Genomic DNA, 22,379 nt, shown 5'->3' with positions numbered 1-22,379 from the left:
GGTTCTCAATCTTGGCTGCACATTGGAAATATTGATACCTGGTTCCACCTCCAGAGAGTCAGTTTTTTGTTCTTGTTTTTAAATATTTTTATTGATTTCAGAGAGTAGGGAGAGGGAAAGAGCGATAGAAACATCAGTGATGAGAGAAAATCATCGATTGGCTGCCTCCTGCACACCCCACACTGGGGATCGAGCCCACACCCGGGCATGTGCCCTGACTAGGAATTGAACCATTACCTTCTGGTTCATAGGTCGACCCTCAACCACTGAGCCACCTTGGCTGGGCAAGAGAGTCAGTTTTAATTGGTCTGGGGTATGCTTGAGTATTGGGAGTCTTAAAAGCATCCCAGGTGATTCTATAGTGTGCAGTCAAGGTTGAGACCCACTGGGCTGAGTGGGGAGGAGGGAAGGCCTCCAAAAAAAGCTGGATGCTGTGAGCCGAGATTCAGAGGCAAGAGTGTTCAGAAGCCAATGAATGGAGGCTGGCTCCTGCTAAGGAAGAGTGGGAAATGAGGCTGGGAAGAGGAGTGGGCACCAAGTTGTGGAGTGTTCTCAGTGCTAGGCTAGTAATTACAACTTCATTCCAGTAGGTGTTAAGGACTACGTATTTACAGAGGACTTTCTGGGTGTCCAGTGCTCTTCTAGTCTGACAGTTCCAGTCACTGATCCACAGCTGTGAGCAAGACCCAGCCCCTGACTTTAGAAGCTTGTAGGTTTGTAGGGGAGATGAACAGTCAGATAATCACACACACACAGTTGCCTTGAGCGTAAGTCTAGGCTGTATAGATCATAAGGCACATGGTCTAGGAGGGTAAAGGACAAAGGCAGGATGATTCATGGAGTCAAGTATTTTTGAGGATTTGGCTTGTGCAGGGTTGACTGGAGGTGGAAGAGGCTTAGATGTAGGGGGGCTGTGAGGGCTTGGGGGATGTAGACTAGAGTGGCATTCCTGGGAAGAGAAGAAAGGGTGCAGCGATTTGAACGTATATTGCAGTGTGGGTAGCGGGCAAAAAAAGAAAATCACCAGCAAAAATAAGGAATTCAGCAACGGGCTACTTTGGTGGTGAGCTGAAACTTTTGAGGACTGCACGTTTAATTTAATCTTGTGGAGTTGCAGCGTGAGTGGGACAACTTCATTCATGGAAGAAGAGGCTCGCCGGGAGTATTAGATGTTAATGGAGTGCTCTTCTCTGTGGCATCTCTGCCCTCCCTCTCTCCTCTTCCCTAAGTAATGAGAGAGCAACACGTTGCATCTCACAGGTCACTGTTGTGGGATTCAGCAGTTTTCTAAGTTTTGTTTGGTGGTTGTTGTTTTACCTGGGACCTCATCATATAAAAGGGACTGGGGGTGGGGTGGAGCTCAACCACTAGAATTCTCTCCTCTGTACTGTGGCACCTAAGGGGTGTCACAAAGGACCACATGAAGACCACTGGTGTGGTCCCTTGTACAGGTAATAAAAAACAGAATGACTGAGACTATGGAGTAGAAGTACATTTTCCTGGTTTGTGCACTCTTTTTCTCCAAGTTCTTTAGTTCTCTGATCTCCAAATTCCCTTTCTTCACTCACCTCTGAATTTCTGAAAGATGTTGTCATCCTTCTCACCTTTCTTTTCTGAATCGGCTAGTTCCTTTCACTTCGAAATTAACCCTAAGAATCTATTCACACAGTCTAGAATTCCAAACATGTCATCTCTGTTAAATGTCTCTCGCTAATAACGAAGTGGCCTTACTCTGGGGATTGTCTGAGTCATTTCCAGAGAGTCAGGGTGAGCCTGGAAGTTTTGGTGCAGTGGGGTGTGTGTTCTTGTGTGGGGTTCCTCATTATGGAGGGTCATCTGGAACACTGCCTGGAGGGCCCAGGAGCCAGCAGCCGTGCTTCGGCCGCGATGCTATCAATATCCACCCTTGCTCGTGCATCATCAGGCTAATGACACCGTGGAGTGAGCGTTCTGTTTACTGAGGATGAGTGGTCAAACAGGCCCATCAGTCCAGTTTTAGAAAGCACGTGCCTCTTATTTGGCTCTCTCTACACGCACACTCTCCACATGCTGTCTGTAGGGAGAGGACCCTCCAACCTAGAGAATCTGTGACAGAATGACCTTTGAATTACACAGTCTTTGTATTTACTGCCAGTTATTAATTTGAGAGAAAGACTACTTACTGCCTTTAATAAATGAAGCACTCCTGAATTAAGAGTATTCTTAGTTTCCTTATTAAGAAATCTCACATGAGAAATTGATCTATAACTACTTTGTAATGAATCATGCCATAGATTGCAGTAATTAAATAAACCTCAGAGGTTATTGTGTTTGACTCCACACTTTTAACGTGGGATCAAGGAAACTCTGAAAGGCCCGGCTGGTGTGGCTCAAGGGTTGAGCATCGACCTATGAACCAGGAGGTCATGGTTTGATTCCCGGTCAGGGCACATGCCCGGGTTGCGGGCTCAGACCCCAGGGGGAGCGTGCAGGAGGCAGCCAATCGACGATTCTCTCTCATCATTGATGTTTCTTTCTTCCTCTCCTTTCCTCTCTGAAATCAATAAAAATATATTAAAAGAAACCCTGAAAGAACAGTGGCTTGGAAACCCCCTAAATTGTCTGCCTGTGTTTGTGTGGGTACATATGGACTCTTACAACATCTCTGATATGCCTCCCCGCAGTTGCTTTACATGTTGAATGGAGCCCTCTGTAGCAGATGTAAGGAACTTAGCGTAAATACCCCAGTGGCAGGCAGTGCACCACCTCATCATCTGGCCAGCCCATTTTCCTCGTGGCCTTGTGTCTGAGCAGGTTCTGGCCCTGCCGTGGCTTTGATGGAGAGCTTCATTTGTTGGAGTGGCAGTAGTAATAGCAGAGAGTGAGGGCTTCTATTTTCTAAGTGGGCAAAACTGGGAGTGTCATGCATTTCAGCAAGAGCTTTTCATGAGAAGGCAGCATTGTCTGGCTGCTAAAGGCAAGATTTAATTGTTTCAGCAAATCAATTAGTCTTTAGGGACTTTAATCAGTCAAATCTGATGCATGGGTGAGGTATTAGAAAGCTTGTGCCTGGAAAATGGTTAGTCCTTAGTTTCTCTCTTTCTCTCTGCCTGTCTTTCTTGTGTGTGTATGTATGTAAATACTGTGGCTTCTACAAATTTCTCCTAGTGATCTCTTTACTGGAAGAACTTAAGGTTATGATAGTGTAAAAGGAAAAACAAGGAGATCTCGATACCCACGTTTTTATGGTATAGTGTTCTCTTGAAGTTGTCAGCATTGTGCTCTGAGAATGTGAAAGTTGTTCACACCCTTTCTGTTACCCAGGGTGACAGTTTCTCCTGTTGGAGTCACTCATCTGAACAGTGTTGCAGGGGTGGTTCCACTCCAACCAAATCTTCCTCCTCTGTAGTTTTAAGGCTCTCCCCATTCTCTCCACTATGGCCCTGCTCTCTGTCTCCACTTGGAACCAACTAGGCCCTTCTTTTCCAGATACACATCAGGGGACGTGAGGGTGTGGGACACCCGCACCTGGGACTACGTAGCCCCCTTCCTGGACTCCGAGTATGAGGAGGACGAGCCTGGAATGCAGCCATATGTCTCCTTTGTGAGGATAAACAGCTCGCTGGCAGTAGCAGCTTATGAGGACGGTAAGTAACCACAACCCTCCTCCCTATTAAGGAAAAAAAAAAGCTTTACAAAAATTAAGCAGCTGTGGCCGGCTCCCCCATGTAATCCCTCCATACATACACGTGGGCACACACACATGTTCACACACATACACTCACTCTTGCCTTTATGTGAAAAAGTTGGCCAATAACCCTCAATGCATTTGTAGGCATTGGAGCACAGCACCCATTATACTGGTGCTTCATTCCTACTGGAGCTGTCAGGCTGGTGTGAGTCAGGCGCGGGGCTGGTAAGCCATCTTAACAAAGAACTTGTTTGGTGTAAAATATTAAATATACTTGGCCTACTTTTCCTTTAGTCTCTGCCTAGTTCAGAGGGAACAGTGAAAAGGGTAGACATAGATCATCTATTGACAAATATGGAAATAGAAAAATTAAAGTCAGTGCCTACCTTTCTGGCACTTACATGATTTATGGTAATATGTTGTCTCGCTGGGACTGATTTTTGCACACAAGCAACTGTGGATTTCAGAAGTAGTTGGGAATAGTCTAATACAGGAACACTTGACAGTTTATAGCTAATAGGAATAATAGTTGAAATGGCCGTGAAAATCCTATACTCCTTCCTCATGCTCCTGACTTCCACTATAGTGTAAAATTTGAATTTCCAGAAATTGTTCCCCTACTTGCCTGAAAGCTGGAACACAGATAGTTTAGAATGTTCGTGTTCATGTCATGGCCCCATTGCAGATCTTCAGAGTTAGTGTTATTGGTTGGCTCAGAGGGAAACCACTATGGTAAAGTAAGTTATGGGGAATTTCATATCCATATGCCATTGAAAAAAAATTAGGGCTGACATCTTTAAAATATTTTCATTTTATTATTTTAAGAGCATGAATGCTGTTCTTTTGGCTTGACATTAGTGGACCCATTGATGGTCTTTTTTTCAGCCTTTAGATATTCAGCTAAGCTGGGTTTCTTTTGGTATGTAAACTTTTTTTGTCTGTTTATTGAGATCCTGGATAGATAACATATGAGCAGCTTGAGTGTGTTTGCTGCTTTCCAAATTATCAATGAAATGTTGTAGTACTTTTAAGTTAGAATCATACAGGTTTAGAAGTATCCAGTAGCCTCCCCTGCCACAGACACATGTGCACACATACACATTTTTCTTCTGAAGGGGAAACAGGTCCAGAGCCACCAGCTAAGTGATTTGCTTGCGGATGAGTCATTAATCATTGGTGAATCCAGAACTGTGCTGTGTCCCTGGGGCCCTGCATGGTCGTCGTGCTGGTCAGGTAACAGTGAACACAGACACAGAAACAGGCACCCAGCTCTTGTACCCCAACTTCTCATATCCGTGAGCTTGAAAACAGAGTTTGAGGTGATGTGAAGTGTGCTGCAGGTTTATATTGTTGGTTAGAATTGTCTTTGTCACCAACACTGGGAGACCATGTAGATATGATAGAGAAACTACTTTTGTCTGCATGTACATGGCACGTAATTGCAAAAATATACACTGAGTGGCCAGATTATGATCTCTGAACGCATAATAATCTGGCCACTCAGTGTATATCCTCCTATATAATAAAAGGCTAATATGCAAATTGTCTCTTCAACCAGGAGTTCGACCAGCAGGCAGGCCAGCCAACCGCCATGTCTCCTCCCCCGGCCAGTCTGGCTGGACCCCACCCATGCACGAATTCATGCACCAGGCTTCTGATATATATATTCATGCACCAGGCTTCTGATGCATTCAGAGATCATAATAATTTGGCCACTCAGTGTATATTAAATAACTTGGTTTTAAATGAAATTTCATACTTAAAATTCAAACAGGAAAAAAGTATGAAATGTAAACAAAATGTATCCAGAAAGAAGTTGCAGTGTTCCTCCCTGTTCCTCTACCTCTAAGCCCCCCTCACATTTCACGCGTAGACGCTACTCTAGGTATTTTTCTGCACCGTTGCTTTCTTCTCCAGACAACACATCTTGGTATCTTTCGGTATTACCACTTACAGGTGGCCCTCGTTCCTTCCAGCCTGTGCAGTATCGCATCACATGATTGTGCTCTAACTTACTTCTTAGGGCCCTCAGTGATGCACACATGGATGGTTTATTTTTGTCATTAAAAACAGTGCTGCAAGCAATATCCTTAAACAAATATTGTGATGGATGGATTTGTGCAAGTATTTTTACAAGTAGTGAGGAGAGAGGGATAAATGACTAGTAATTACCGAGGTGGAGGCTGCAGATGCTTTTACATTTTTATAAAGATGGCCAACGTACCCTCCGAAAGGGTATGAGAGTGACTGTTTCCTAGTGCCTGTCACAGAGGTGGAAATGGTATCTCACTGATGTTTATATGAACACCTTTTCATTGTGTTATTAGTTGTTTATATTTCTTTCTCCGCAAATTCCGCATTCTTCCCCTTTTCTCTTTGTGTTATCTTTTTTTTTTTTTTTTAATCTTCACCTGATGATATTTTTCCATTGATTTTTAGGGAGAGTAAGACAGAATATCGATGTGAGAGAAACACATCAATTGGTTGCCTACTGCACGAGCCCTGACCAGGGCCCGGGCTGGGAGGAGCCTGCAACCAAAGTACAATACAGTACGTGCCTTTGACTGGAATCAAACCTGGGACCCTTTGGTCCGCAGGCCACGCTCTACCCACTGAGCCAAACTGGCTAGAGCTCTGTTATCTTTTCCGGTTGAAAAGAAAAGACTAAGGACTATTTAAAATATCTTATTAATTTGTCATTTACTCTTCAGTGAACTATGTGGGTTATTTTTCTAGATGGTGGTTGTGTGTGTATGTGTGTGTGAGATTTTAATTTTTAATTCATAAAGGAGTGGGTTTTATAGCTTAATATTTTTGACTAAGCATATATTTTTGAGGATGTAAAATCAAACTAATACAAATAACTAATAACACAATGAAAATATATTGGGAAGCCTTGCTTCTACTCATTTTTGTCAACTCCATTCTAAAGCAGCCATGCATTTTAGTTTGTTGTTAATCCTTGCAGTATTTATGCATTGCAAATATGAATATCAATTTTTATGCCCCCTTTTTAAAATAAAGGATGATATACCATCTTATAGTAATCCATAACTTGGCTTTTTTTACTTACTAACATATCTTTTTTTATTGCATAAATTTGATATGCAACATTGTATAGTTTAAGGTGCATAGTGTGTTACTTTCATATATAGTGTAGTCTGATTGCCAGGTACAATATTATTGTCTAAATTCATTATACTGTGCATTAGAACCTTATGGCTCATTTACTACTTGTTACAGGTTTATACCTTTAGACACCATCAATCATTTCCTCTGGTAACCATCATTTTACTGTTTTTTTACAGTTTTGACTTCTTTAGATTCCATATATATAAGTGATTATACAGTATTTGTCTTTCTCTTTCTGACCATCTCACTTAGCATAATATGCTCAAGATTCATCTATATTGTCGCAAATGGTAAGAGATTGCCCTTTCTCATGGCTGAATAATATTCTGTTGTGTGTACATTCCACATATTTTTTATCCATTTATCTGTTGGTGGGCATTTGGGTTGTTGCCATACCTTGGCTATTGTGAATAATGCTCTGATACACATGCATATCTTTTTTTAAAAATCCTCACCCAAGGACATTGTCATTGGTTTTTAGAGAGAGGGGAAGGGAATGGGAATAGAGAGAGAGAAATATCGATCTGAGAAACATTGATTGGTTGCCTCCTGCACGCACTCCAACCAGGGCCAGGATCAAACCTGCATCCTTGCAGTGTATAGGATGACCCTTCTACTAACTGAGCCACATTAGCCAGGGCAACATGCATATCTGGAAAGGTTGTGCATGCTAGTTTATACAAAATACACTTCTTTTCCATACCTGCATACAGTTCCATTGTTGGGAAACAGTGTATTGTTTATGATCTATTGCTATTACAGTGTTGTAGTGGAAAACCTTGTATAAATGACATTTTATAGTTTCCTATAAAAATGCAAATGGGGTTATATTATTTTGCACTCTTACCAGCAAGGCGTTCTCGTTTCCTTACAGTTTTATGAGCAAAGTATATTTCAAACTTTTAGGTATTTGTCAGAAAAGAAATGTATCCAACCGTAATTGATAGAAAAGAAATGGTATCCAACTGTAATTGCAATTGACATTTCTCTTAGTGTGGGAGAGGTTGAGTTTTTTCACATCTGTACCTACTACTTATAACTTTTTCTTTTCCTTCTACTTATATATATATAGTACTAGAGGTCCGGTGCATGAAAATTCATGCACTCGTGGGGGGGGGGTGTCCCTTCAGCCTGGCCTGCGCCCTCTCGCAGTCCGGGACCCCTCAGGGGATGTCCACGTGCTGGCTTAGGCCCAGTCCCCCAGGGGATTGGGCCTAAGCTGGCAGTCAGACATACCTTTGGCAGCCCAGGAGCCCTTGGGGGATGCCCACCTGACAGCTTAGGCCCACTCCCCAAGGGATCTGGCCTAAGCCGTCAGTAGGACATCCTTAGTGCTGCTGTAGAGGCGGAAGAGGTTCCTGCCACCACAACTGCCACCGCCACCGCCACCAGTGCTGCGCTCGCAGCCATCAGCCTGGCTTGTGGCTGAGCGTAACTCCCCCTGTGGGAGCGCACTGACCTCCAGGGGGCAGCTCCTGCGTTGAGCACCTGCCCCCTGGTGGTCATTGTGTGTTATAGCGACCAGTCATTCCTGGTTGTTCTGCTGTTAGGGTCAATTTGCATATTACTCTTTTATTATGTACGATATATATGTGTGTGTATATATGTATTTAAATATGTTTTGATTGATTTCAAAGAGGAAGGGAGAGGGGGAGAGAGATAGAAATATCAGTGATGAGAGAGTAATTGATTGGCTGCCTTTTGCATGCCCCACACTGGGGATCAAGTCTGCAACCTGGGCATGTACCCTGACCAGGAAACGAACCATGACCTGGTTCATAGGTCGATGCTCAACCACTGAGCCACACTGGCTGGGCTAGTTTTTCATATTTAAGTTTTGATCAATATAGAGTCCATCCTGGAATAGCATGAGAGATGAATTGGAGTATATCCTTTTTCTAGCATCTCTTTTTAGAAAGTCCATCTCTATCTACCTCACTGGTTGGAGGTGGTGCCTTTACAAGTTTTTAGGTATGAATTCTTTTAGTATTTGTCTGTTTCTGGATGTTAAGTTCTGGTCCAGTGGTCTGTCCAGTTTTTCACATTCACATCGTTCTGTTTATCAGTTGTGTCCTGTTCTAGGAGCTATTCCTATTCTAGGTAAAGTCTGCAGCACTTCCATGCCTGCATCGTTCACACTGAAATCTGTGACTTGTCTCAAATTCCTTTTGGTATTAGGATTGTTTCTTTGATAAGAGCTCTTGTTTTTTGTTGCCTCTCTGTTACTCTAAGCTTGTTTTACCAGTCTGATTGGGGTTGTTATTATTTCTGCGGTAAACAACAACTTCTCACTTTCTCCGCAGACCTCAGGTGGCATTGTCTTTGGTTTCACTTCAGTTTAACAGATTGTCACGGCAGTATTTATACCAACATATTCATGAGTAGCTACTTCTGGGCAAAGACAGGTTGAAATAATCAAACGTACAGTTTTACATTCCTCCTTTCCAGGAGCAGAGAACAGGCTCTTCTTAGGTACAACAGGGCAGAAAGGAAACTTACCTTGTGGGGTCTGCTGTATGAAATTTGTAACTGTGCCCCACAGAAGAGAAGAATTGGATAATAAAATGAGTTAATGAACTTCAGCTCCCTGGTTGTGCCAAAGGGAAGCTCTGTAGCCGTTGAGACCTGATGGTGATCCACGCATAGAAAGAATCAGATCCAGAGGAGAGATGGAAACAGCTTTGGGAGAAAGTGACTCATCCCTTCATCCTTTTTTGACTCCTTGCTGCACAGGAACACTGTACACCCACCTGGGGTATTGAGCTTTGGCAAGGTGATCCACAGTTGTGATTTTTTGAATTCCAACCCACTGGCCTCATATTTCTTCTGCCTTGTTTCCGATTGTCAGCACTGGCCATCCTCCAGTTGATTTTACCACTAATTGTGTTGCACGTTACCGTACCAAAATGAATCAAATCAAAATGCTTTTCCTGGAGCATTAGATAAAGCAGGCGAAGGTTCTGAGTAATGAGCAGATGCTGCTAATGCAGGGACAGTGGGAGACCTTGCCAGGACTCCATCTGCTCCATGCTTGCCTGCCTTTGGCCTTGAGCCACAGCATTAGGGAACGGCAGCGTACTGGAAACCCACTCCCTGTTCACAGAGTTTGTCTTGAAAACTCACTCTTTGCAGAGAAATGAGGCTACACTCTTCTTAGGTGCAAAGAAGTTCTTACTTGTTCCCCCTAAGTGGGAGAAGACCCAGTGCAGTTTAGCATGTGGAAACCTAGATGGGACAGCCAACAGTCGTCTTTGGTGCCATCAAGCACGGCAAAGTGGCTTATCCACTTCTGCAGCACTCCCAGTGTAATTGTCTGACACACACATGCTCCATTGTCCGGGACTGTGCTGCCCTGGGCTGCAGTGGCTCTGATTTCTCATTTACTGACATATTAACAATGGATGGAAGTGGGTCTCTCCAAGCTTCTTTTCAGCAGTGAGCAGCAGGACTGTGTTTTAGTTAGGCGGCTATGGAGACTGATTTTGTTTAGTAAAAGATCAGTTCTTGATCATTTTGCTTCTCTTTCTTATTTGTATGTGGGTGATGACATTTGAATGTAGTGCCCTAACCTTAGAGTGCAATATTCAGTCTCCTCCCCTGCCCTGGTCAAAATGGAAGTTTGAGAAGTGGGTTATGAATTTACTGAAGCATTACTTGGAGATGGCTGAGACAATTGGCTGTGGATAGGGAGAATTTTGTGGTGTTTTTTTTTTCAAGGCCTTTCTTGTCATTTTTCTTTTAGAAGTTTCAGTAATCAGTTCTTGCCTGAAACCTTTGTCTACTGTGCTTAGATTTAGGAATCTTAGACTCTCAGTGAACAAAACAGAATGGAACAACTTTCTGACAAAACAAAACAAAAATATACCCAATATGTTCCTTTTCAAAGGTAGGATACATTAATAAATTTAAACAATTTCTTAACAGTAGGAGTGCTCACATTTTAAAGCTGTTCAGAGTGGAGTTAAAAAAGGAAATGCAGAATTCTGAACTGAGGTGGTTATTTCTGTGTTGAGGAAATACTATTATTTCTTAAGGCATTGAACTTGAACGTTGACTGCCACCTGGTGCGGTCTAGGGTGTTAGATTTCTAAGGCAAGCCATAGAGATTGTTTCTGTGATGGAGGAAATTACTGAATAAAAATGCTTTTTAAAGGTTTTTCTATTTTCAGTGAGAGGAGTTTGAAATTCTGCTTGTTTTACACTTGCTTATGAATGCTTTGTAACTAATAGGGCAGTATTGCTCAAACAGGTGTCCACAGGTACAATCATGGGTGGGAGTTGTGAGATCTTTAGGAACATTTTCAAAATCTGGGTATTTTTTATGGTAATCTAAAAATAGTAAAAAGAATCTGCATCTTTTGACTTTGTAGCTGAACCATGCTGCGGGGTTACAGTATTTGAATTTGCATTTTGTAGCCACAGGCTGTTGGCATCAAGTGACCACCTACACGCCTTCTAATGCTTTGTGTCTCACGCTGGGAGCACACCGGTGAACCTTAGAGGTCCAGAGCTCTCCCGTTTAAGAAGCACTGGGGAGGGAAGTTCTCATGCTGTAGGCACAGACCAGCAGGTGACCAATTTCAGTGTCACTATGAAGTTTTGAAGTTACTAGTGAAAATAATTTGAAATAATTTTCTCATGCAGAAAAAAAGTGATACATTGAATTTATGATATAAGATTTGGTGTTAATCCTTTGGCTTATTGGATGGTTTTACTGAACACTGATTTTTAATAAGACAGTCTGATACATAAATTCAAAGTAAGCTTAACTGTAGTAAAAGCTTAAAAACCAAAAGGAGCAGTAAGTACCACAGAGAGGCTTTGAGGAGATAGCTGAAACTCGAGAAATAAATTGTCCAAGTTCTTTAATTTACCTAATGAAAACCAAGCATGAATTTGTTTTTTGGAAGAAAATAATCAAATTTTAAGTCAGAGAATTTAATTTCCTTTTCAATACTTACAATTTTGGTTGTAGCATTTATTTCATCTGAAACCCTAGAGCTCTTTTAAAGCAGGAATACCTATATTTGTGGAATATATTCTCATTTTAAAAGCAAAATGTGCCTGCCTTTTTAGTCAAAACACCATTACGCAGGCACATGGAGTAGGAAGGCAGCCCAGTGAGGCCAGGGACAGGTGCAGCAGGGAGTCTGAGTGGGTCAGTGGCCCGGCGGGTTCGGGAGGTTGGCAGCTACAGGGAGATTGGGCAGGTACGTATATTGAGGATGATGGGAGCCAGTTTTCTTCTTATTGGAGAAGGGAGGTACAGCTATGGAAAAGGGGGTAGTCAGAATGAGCCCTGTGGGGCCGGATAGGAATAGGAAGTGTCTGTAAAATTCATGATTTTCAATGTAAACAGAGAAGTAAATAGAAGTGTGTGTGTGTGTGTGTGTGTGTGTGTGTGTGTAAGCATATATGTTCATGTATGTCCTAGCTTTGTTGGCTGAGAAGGTATAAAAGGAGCAACAGCCTAGTAGGAATGAGCTCACCTAGTGCTTAGATCTTGAAAATATCACTCTCCACTGAAAGGAGCCAGGGCTACTTGCAGAAATGGCTGACTCCAGGGCTGGGGCAGGGATAGTCTCCAAATATTTGAAAATTAAACAGTATACTCCTTCTAAATAACAAAAGAAATTAGCAAAATAACTGGATGAATGTATGGGATGTAGCTAAAGCAGTGCTTAGAGGGAAATTTATAGTATTAGGTGCTTCATTAGAAAAGAGAAAGTCTCAAATCAACATTATAACTGTTTACCTTAAGAAACTAGAAAAAGAAAAACAAAATAAGTGTAAAGAATAAAGTAATAACGTTAAGAGCAGAAATCAATGAAATAGAAGAGAGAGAAAAACAATACAGAAAAATCAATGAAACAGAAAACTGGTTCCTTTAAAAAGATCAATCAAATTAATAAATACTAGCCAGAGTGATCAGGAAAAAAAGAGAAAAGAAATTAATTGCTAACATCAAGAATGTAAGAGGGGAGGACATCATTACAGAGACTACAAATGGTAAAAGGATTATAATGAAATATTTAGACAACTTTATGCCATTAAATTCAACCAGTTAGATGAAATGGATAAATCAATTTTTTAAAAGACACAACTACTAAAATTCACTTTAAAAGAACTAGAAAAATGAAATAGCTTCATTTTCATTAAAAAATTGAATTTCTAATTTAGAAATTTTATACAAAGAAAACTGCAAGCTCTGTGACTTTACTGGTGAATTCTACCAAACATTTAAGGAAGAAATAATGCCAACTTTATGTACTTCCATAAACTAGAAGGAACACTTCCCAGCTCAACTTATGAGGCTAACATTGCCTTGATGCTAAAATTAGATAAAGAAAAAAAAAGTATAATTGATACATGAAAATAAGTAAGCTACAGATTGATATTCCTCATGAATATAGACATAAAAATCCTCAATGTAATATTTTAAAATTGAATTCTGCAATACACTGAAAGGGTAATACATCATAACCAGTTAGCATTCATCCCAGGAATTCAAGGTTAGTTTAACATTTGAAAATCAGTCAATATAACTCATCATGTTAATAGACTATAAAGAAAACCATCTGATCATCTCAATAAAACAAAAATGTTTGATGAAAGTCAATTTGTATTCATGATAAAAACTCTTAGTTCATTGACCAAGAAGGGAATTTTCTACATCTGCTTGAGAGCATCTATGAAAAACCTACAGCTAATTTTATATTCAACTAGTGACCTGGTGCATGGGTTTGTGCACATTGAAAGGAAATTAATTAGAAGGTGGCCAGTGGGGCGAGACTGGGTGTGATGGGCTGGACACATCCTGGAGCTAACCTCCCTCAGTCCCTCCCCTGCATCTGTGGAGTGAGTGGTGTTGGCCTGGCCCACGGGGATTGGGCTGAAACTGGCTCTCTGACATCCTCCAAGGGGTCCCAGAGTGTGAGAGGGCACTCTGCAAAGTTGCTGTTGTATAGGGTGTGGAACACAAACGTAAGTGTGCAGTAAACCAGATTCGTGGCCGACAGTGCCCCAGCAACAACATAACCCACGGCCGAAGGTGGAATCGCACAGTCTGGCGAGGAACCAGGCTCCCTCCTCTCTGGTTTCAGGGTGCATCACCAGAGAATCGTCAGTGCAGCACGGCAGCTCCTGTGTTGAGCATCTGTCCCCTGGTGGTCAGTGCATGTCATAGTGACGGGTTGGACAGTTGGATACTTAGCACATTAGCCTTTTATATATATAGATAGTAAAAGACAATACTGTCACCTTAAGATTAGAAACAAAGCAAAGATGTTCACGTTCACTACTATTATTTAACACTAGAGGCCTGGTGCATGAAATTCATGCATGGGGCAGAGGGGTCCCCTCAGCCTGGCCTGCACTCCAGGACCCCTTGGACATCCCTCTCTCAATCCGGGACCACTGGCTCCTAACCACTCACCTGCCTACTTGCCTGATTGCCCCTAACCACTTGCCTGCCTGCCTGATCGCCCCTAACTGCCTCTGCCTCGGCCCCCGCTGCTGCTGCTTTGTCTGGAAGGACATCTGGAATGACGTCCAGAAGGTCTTTCGGCTGTCTAGTCTAATTAGCATATTATGCTTTTATTATTATAGATTGTACTTGCCTTACTACTGGCCCAAACGTGAAGGGTCCTCCTGACAAAACCCACCTACACTGGGAAGATTGGCATTGGGATCTGAATGCCTAAGTTCAGAGGTTAGATTATCTGTGGTTTCCTTTCTCATTTTCACTTGATAACAGGTAACTCAAAACTGACTGCCATTTTGCTATAATCTAAATCTTCACATCTAGATTTTTTTTCTTTTTTGTTTTTGAGCCATTTAATAATTTTATTGAAAGGAAATTTATAGTATGGTTTCAAGGTCTTTTGAGGATTTGGGACAGGGTTTCTAAAAGCTGCAAAATGTCATCACTGGAATTTGCATTGTCAGTCCATTTGGTCTGAGAAGTCACTTTGTAGTGTAGCTACTGAAAACATGAGTAAAACACAAATGATATTTTTTTACTTTTACAAGATGGTAGTTTTTACTTTTGTTACTGATAGTCTTTCAATTTGTTGTTTTTAAAAATCCTTTTATTATGGTACAGAATAATATGACGAACCCTCATGTACCCATCACTCAGCTTCAACAGTTACCAGCATCAGTCTTAAATTATGTTTCTAAATATTATAGTTATGTCAGTCAACATGTGAACGAAACTAATTTTGAAGATAGGTGTATATATATATATTTTTAAAGCAAGAGGTACCTAATACCTTTTTTTAACAAAATATATTTTATTGATTTTTTTACAGAGAGAAAGGGAGAGGGATAGAGAGTTAGAAACATCCATGAGAGAGAAACATCGATCAGCTGCCTCCTGCACACTCCCTACTGGGAATGTGCCCGCAACCAAGGTACATGTCCTTGACCAGAATCGAACCTGGGATCCTTCAGTCTGCAGGTCGATGCTCTATCCACTGAGCCAAACCGGTTAGGGCTAGGCATATATTCTTTATACCAGTAGGTAGTTAGAGAGAGAGAGAGAGAAAGAGAGAGCGAATGAACAAGGAATCTAAGCCTGAATGCCAGCCTGGTCTAGGCCCTGTGCTGGGCTGTCCTGCCCTGGCTTGATCCGGGGAACTGGTGGTGGTGGTGGTGGTGGTGTGGAATGTTCTGGAATTTATTTCACCTTAACCCATTGATGGGTCAGAAGTAGAATTTGAGATTTTAATTTAATTGTGTACATCAGAGTTATATATTATAAAACTATGCAGATCAAGATTGGAATTAGTAAATAATCAAAATATCCTATTACTAATCATACCACTATTTATAACGATGTGTATACAGGTTATAAGAAATTGTTTGTTACAGTATTACATGTAGAAAAACAAATAGCACCAAAATATATTTTGTATATTTTGAAAGCCAGAGACTGGTCACTTCTTGCACTAGTTTGTCTTAGTGCTTTCCTAATTAGAACTTCTTCTATTGTTTAGGCAAATAGCAGATTAATATAAAATATATATAGTAAAAGGAAGTGTTCTTTCTCCTCCAACCCGCTTGGCCCCTGATTCTCCCAGATTTCTTACTTGTCAATCTAAAATGCAGCTTCCGGAATGCTTCATTACTTATTGGTGTTTTTGCTTATTTGTTGTTGTTGTTTTGTAAGTAATAGAGTTCAGCTTTAGAGCTTATGTAGCTGGAATGTGAAGTATGACATGCACGGTGGATGCAGCATTATGACCCTTGTTTGCACTGATATTAATCGTGCCCGGGCCACCTCTTCCATGAAAGCAAGTGTTTTTGTCTTCTCAGACTTATGCCACCTTTACATCCCTGGTGTTCACTTCATAGCTTAATGAAGAGGTGCACGTTTAGTGAGTGCTGTGGGTATATTTAACATTTTTGTTAAAATGCCTTTCCTCTTGTTGCAGGATTTCTTTCGACTCCTTAATTTCTGATACCCAAGTGTTTATGTACATGGTGGAAATTGAGGTTGCCAGCTGTCTTTATAAATAGTCTGCTTCATTCAGTGTCTCTGAACTGCAGTTAATTGATCCTGTCTACTTAACTATTATGAAGCTGAGGCCAAGCCTCAGGTATTTATTGCACAAGCTCGAGAGAGTAGGAGCTCCTGGCTAAAAGAAGTTCTAATTAAGAAAGCACTAAGACAAACTAGTGCAAGAAGTGACCAGTCTCTGGCTTTCTAAACTGGTAACCTGTTTTAAATTTTATGGTGCATGAAAAAGATTAAAGGGGAGGGGCAATACCAATTGTGTGTTTTTTTCTAAAACCAGTTCAGCAGTTATTTACCTTTCAAGCAATTAACATAATTACCATTATGCTAAAAAATAATTTTGGAAAGTTCTGCCCTGAGCTCTTATGACTCCACCGGGACAGTTTTAGTTGGGACTTATCTTTTTGATGGAAGCCTAATTGCAATTTTGGCTTTGTGCACACAAACAGAAGCAGCTAATTGTTTAGGCAAATAGCAGATTAATTTAAATATGCATCCCTAATAAAACAAAAATGGTATCCATTATGGTCCTTGTTCCCATGATGAGGAATATAAATATTCTGTGCAAGTACCATTAGGCGGAGGTCTTAAGGATCGTCGACATTATTTCACAGTGGTAGCACTTTCCTGATATCAAGTCATCTTTACAAAAGCTAGCATAAATCAGTTTAAACTCATTTAGAGCCCATTTCCACTATGTGCAGTTTCATTACCACACTCTGGCTGGCCTCCTTTGGGAGGTGGGAGGGGCATGCTACAAACTGGCATGGGTGCCCATCCACAGCTGCTGAGCAGGCTTTATGTCTCCTCAAAAGACTGGCCATCGTTACTCATGTCATTGTTAATGACTGTTGCTCGTCTAGGGTGAACCAGGAGTTCCTTCAGCCCTGCTGCCCTTGTCAAGGTGGAGGGTCCTGAGCCCAGAGGACTGCCAGGCCCTACTCCTGTCTACTTGATTGGGTCTTCACTCATTGTGTTCTTTCGTATTTTTTAGAGAGACCCTTTCTCTTTTGTCTGCATCCTTTTCGTAGATAAAACAGCATTATTGGGTCCCAGCACTAGCTTCTGAATGAAGCATCTTTCATCTAGCTCAGAGGTGGAGAACCTTTTTCTACCAATGGCCATTTGGATAGTTATAACATCATTCGCGGGCCATACAAAATTATCAGCTTAAAAATTAGCCTGCTATATTTGGTCAAACATTTAATTAACTCACCCCTAATGCCTTGGCAGGGCCAGACCAAATGATTTTTCAGGCCTTATACGGCCCTCGAGCTGGACGTTCCCCACCCCTGGTCTAGCTATTGAGGTTTTATTGGGGAGAAAGAGAGACACCTCCCCTTTTAGTTTTCCCAGTGGGGGGCAAGTGGGAGCCCTAAACCCCAGCTCTTAGGGATTCTGCCTGGTTCAGGGAATGATAGCAATGACATACCTCTTAAGTCGCTAGTAAAGAACTACACAGAACCTCCCTTTGCATTTGCTGAGGTTTCCTTTCGTTTTTACCTGGGCCTGGCAGGCAGAATACATGTAGTAGACACCTTTCAGGGTGCCTCCTTGCTCTGAGATCCCTCCCCACTGCCTCTAGAGGCAGCATGTTCACAGTACTTTTGGCCTCAGCTGGTTGGACAAGGATGAGGACCCTGGCCCTGGGAGCAGCTGCTTCATGGATGGGATGAGCCGGTTGGGCCTCAGATTTTCAGTGTCAGGTGTGTGCATGGAGTCGATGACTTCATGGAGCTGGGAAAGGGAAAGCTGGTTTGTGGAGGCAGAGAAGGTCGAGACAGTTGAGAGAGAAGCAGAGTTAAGATACGTGGTGAGACATACATAACTGCCTCGGTTCCGAATGTTCCTGGTTCCTATACTTCCTGCCTTAGGTTCCACAGGACAGTCCCATTCCTTTCCAGTGAGTTTTCTTTTGTATATAAGCATTTCAGTGGATTTCTGTTTCTTACAACCAAATGTTCTCTTGCTAAAACATAAGACGAATGCTCAGCAAACCTTTGTTGACTTTCAGCTACATTCAGTATTCTGAATTCACTACCCAGCCAGGAATGTAGCAGAAAAGGGACACAGTCCTGCCACTTCATAAAGCCACACAATATCAGGAGCCAAATCTGTGTTAGTCTGTGTCTGCAATATGATAAAGCTTAGCCTTTCAAATGAATTCCCATCTGATTTTTAAGGATCACCACCTGTTTCTGACAGGCTTTGACTACTTCTTCCTTAATGCAGGAAGTGGATGTGGACCCAGTTAAACTTGAAATATTTGGGAAAATTAGCTGCTCCTCTTTGGGATCTTAAAATTCTGCAACATGACAAAAAGTTAAGCTTCTGTATTGTGTTATTGCACTTTGTATATATGTCTCTGTTATATTTTAGTTATTAAAATGCTTAGGGTTCTCTTCAGTATGAGGTTTGTGTTGTGAGAATAGGGATCATGTCCTTTTTATGTCCCCCCATGTGAGATGCTGGGTGGATGCCGCTAGAGTGTCAGCTCCATGCAGGCAGGGACTTCTTTGCTTTGTTTTGATGTGTGCACAGTGGTTTCCCAGTGTCTAGGATAGTGGCTGGCCCAGAGCAGGGCTCAGCAGCTACTTGTTGAATGTGTTGTTGCATTAATTTATTTTTGGCTACATATTGGTTAACGTGAATGATAATCTGCGGCATTGGTATAAAACAGTCTTATATTTCAAGTTTTTACTGTTCCGAGTATTTGAGGTTGTAAAAGTAGCCATGACATAACTATACTATATAATAAAACCCTAATATGCAAATAGACCAAATGGCGGGACGACCAGTCACTATGACACACACTGACCACCAGGGGATAGACACTCAACACAGGAGCTATCCTCTGGTGGTCAGTGTGCTCCCACAGGGGGAGCGCTGCTCAGCCGGCTCACAGCTGGCCTCCACAGCAACTCTAAGGATGTCCGACTGCTGACTGCTGGCTGGCCCATGGCAGGCCTAAGCTGTCAGTCGGACATCCCCCGAGGGCTCCTGGACTGTGAGAGGGAACAGGCTGGGCTAAGGACCCCCCCCCCCCCCTCATGCCCCACCCGAGTGCATGAATTTCATGCACCGGCCCTTTAGTACAACTAATTAATCAGCTGATTATAAAATTAGCTTTCACTCAAACATCCCTCCCTGTTGGCTGCTATGTCTGTTCCTGCCCACCTTGCCCATGTGTTTTTGGGTCAAATATCCAATAGAATAGTTGCAAAGTGAAGTTGCAAATCTTACAAAAGCTGCAGAATTTAATAAAAGTTATATTGCAAGAGCATTGGAAGTGGTAATTATACTGATAAATAACAAATGGCTTTTCTCCTTAAGTCTCTTTAAAAGATAATCGTCTGTTTATGTAGAAATAACAACAGTGTATGTGGGGTTTATAACATGTAGAAATAAAAAGTATGACAACAGTAGCACAAAGCCTGGGAGGGAGGAGATGGAAGTAGCTGCTGGGAAGCTCTTACATGTGAGAGGTGGTATGATATCACTGAAGGTAGACTGCGGTAAGTTACAGGTGTATGTTAAAATCCTAAAGCAACCACTGAAATAACACAGCAAAGGGTTTTGGCTAATAAGCCAACAAAGGAATTAAAACAGAAAAAGAGTGGGTAAAGGTGCAAAGAACAAATGGGACAAATAGAAAAATGGTAGGTTAAGCCCATTTTTACCAATAATCACATTAAAGATAAATAGTTTAAACACACCAGTTAATAGTTTAAACACACCAGTTAATAAATATATGCTATTTATAAGAAACTGACTTTAAATATAAAGACACAGCAAAGTGAAAGGACAAAAAATATATACCATGCTAACATTAATCCAAAGAATGCTGGAGTGGCTCTGTCAGTTTCAGACAAAGTAGATTTCGGAGCAAAGAGTATAACCAGGGATAGAGGATGTTCATATAATAAAGGGTCAATTCATCAAGAGGACATAACAATCCTAAATTTTATGCACCATAAAGTGGTCCTGGAGGACTGTGCAGATGACACTGGCACCATTGACAAGTGAGGATCTGACCAAGTTCTACACTTAACAGTTGAAATAGAGAAAATAACAAAGATGATGGCACAATAGGCATTCAGAGAGAATTAAATTGATGGAGCCCTAGAATGTATTTTCCAAAAGACCCTTCTTAGGATAGCTCTGTGAAACTCAACCTGTGGGGAAGCCTATTTTATTGCATAAAATTCTGTTGGAAAAATGATGCCAACAAAACCAATACTTGATTAATAATGAAAAATGTGTTTATAGATAAACTCCATGTGTGCTTAGAGTGAGCTGTGGTTGAATAACTTCCACACTTGGCAGAACACAGGGTGAGTTGACGTCAGTTACTCATCGATCTCACAGTTTTTTTATGCACTTGTAAATGCAGCTGCTCATCCTACACGTTTCTAGCTAAATTCCAGCCCAGCCTCCTCATGCACCTAGCTGCTTTGGACAGTTGTTTAACCACTCAGAGCTTCTGTCTCTTCTCTTTTGTAAAATGAGGATAAGGATGGATGCCCCTCCCAAGACGACGTGAGCACTGGATGAAAGTAGACATTGACAGTGTCTGCATGCTTGAAACTTCCTTGCAAGAAGCAACTTTCACTTCTCTCTACTGCTGATTGTGACGTCTCCCAACAAATGCCACGCAGAAATATTTGCAAGAGGCGCATCTTGGAATGCACCTGTCTCCTATTTTATGTGCAGAGCCATTGGCGTTTTCTGTTGCACGTCTGTTTCTTCTGAGTCAGAAGGGAAAGAATTTACCAGCATATTTGCCAGGGAATGTGTTGTGGAGCCTTTGTGGTCTGCTTATCCCCCAAGTTTATCATAATTCTTGTACTTCAGATATTGAACATCCTATTTTACCTATGAAGCAACATTTAACTCAAAAGCTCTGCTTTGGTTTATAATCACCTACTTAAGTCTACTGACAGTTTGAAAGTCTGGCAAAGCAACACAAAGGTATTATTTTCTTCTGACAATATTTATTTAGTGCTGAAGCATACTTCATAGTGAGTTCATAAGTTCAAATAATTTATTGTTTAAAGACAAAAGTACAAAGCAAGAAAAAAGAAAGATGGGAAGATGGATCACAAAGAGAAGAAACATGAGAAGCTACATCTGTTTTAGGTAGTAGGAAGCTGTAGGTAATAGGACTGGATTTATGGATGAGCAATAGAGGAAATTAGTGTTATTAATAGATTAAAAATGCTTTATGCACAGCAGGAACTGTAGAATACATAAAAATAAATGATTGGTCTGTCTCCAGCATTTTATGTGGTTTATCTCCTTTAATCTACCCAGCAGCCCTGGGTAGTAGGTAATGTTATCTTCAGTTTTACAGGTGAGGAAACAGGCTCACTGCTTTACATAACTCAACCCAAGGCCTTCAACTAGCGAGTAGTGGAGCTGGATTTGAACTCAAAGAAATAGCCATGGACTGTGTTATCTCCACAGATTGTTTCTGTGAATTTTGAAAAAATAAAATCAGTTGGAATTGGAACAAACCATTATCCAGCATCTACAGAAAGTAATTCTTTTCTTGGGTAAACCTTTGAGGGAAAAGAACTAGCTTGGGGTCATAAAGAAGAAATGATTTGGTGAGAAAAAAGAATCAGTGGCATCGCAAATACAGAAAAGTGTACATATCTGCAGGGGACTGAAAGTTCCTGTAGACCGCTGGTTCTCAAACTCAAGCTTTTGCTCCAGTTGAAAATTTGCTTTTCTAACAAGCACCGGGGATCCTGATGGTCCTGGGCCCACACTTGGAAAGCAGTGCCGTAGACAGTTTGAGAAAGGTGGAGACATGTCAAGGTGCTGGAAGAGGGTGGATTGTAAAATCAGTTTTTAACCAGTGCGGCAAGGTCAAGCTTGGGTTTTTACAACTGTGCGCGATAAAGCACCATGGCCAGGGGTAGTCTAGAAGAAGGAGGTGGTGAGGGAGGATGTAAACTACTTTTAATGGCTGTTTTCAGGCATTGCTAGTGTCTAGAGCAGGGCCTGGCCTAGAACAGGTGCTCAGTGATTATTTGTTGCATGAATGAGTGA

At 41.6% G+C, this 22,379-nt stretch overlaps 1 protein-coding gene across 2 annotated transcripts in view; it reads left to right on the top strand.

Annotated features, from left to right (window-relative positions):
• Positions 1 to 22,379, top strand: part of FBXW8 (F-box and WD repeat domain containing 8) — a 127,429-nt gene that overhangs the window by 62,426 nt on the left and 42,624 nt on the right. For both annotated transcript variants that reach the window (XM_080649607.1, XM_080649606.1), the window contains exon 5: positions 3,469 to 3,626. In XM_080649607.1, coding sequence (XP_080505733.1) covers positions 3,469 to 3,626 — 158 coding nt within the window. The remainder of the gene's footprint in view (positions 1 to 3,468; positions 3,627 to 22,379) is intronic.

Source organism: Plecotus auritus (genome assembly GCF_963455305.1).
Source record: "Plecotus auritus genome assembly, chromosome: 13".
In the NCBI taxonomy this organism is placed as follows: Eukaryota; Metazoa; Chordata; class Mammalia; order Chiroptera; family Vespertilionidae; genus Plecotus; species Plecotus auritus.
This window is presented reverse-complemented; position numbering and strand designations above follow the sequence as displayed.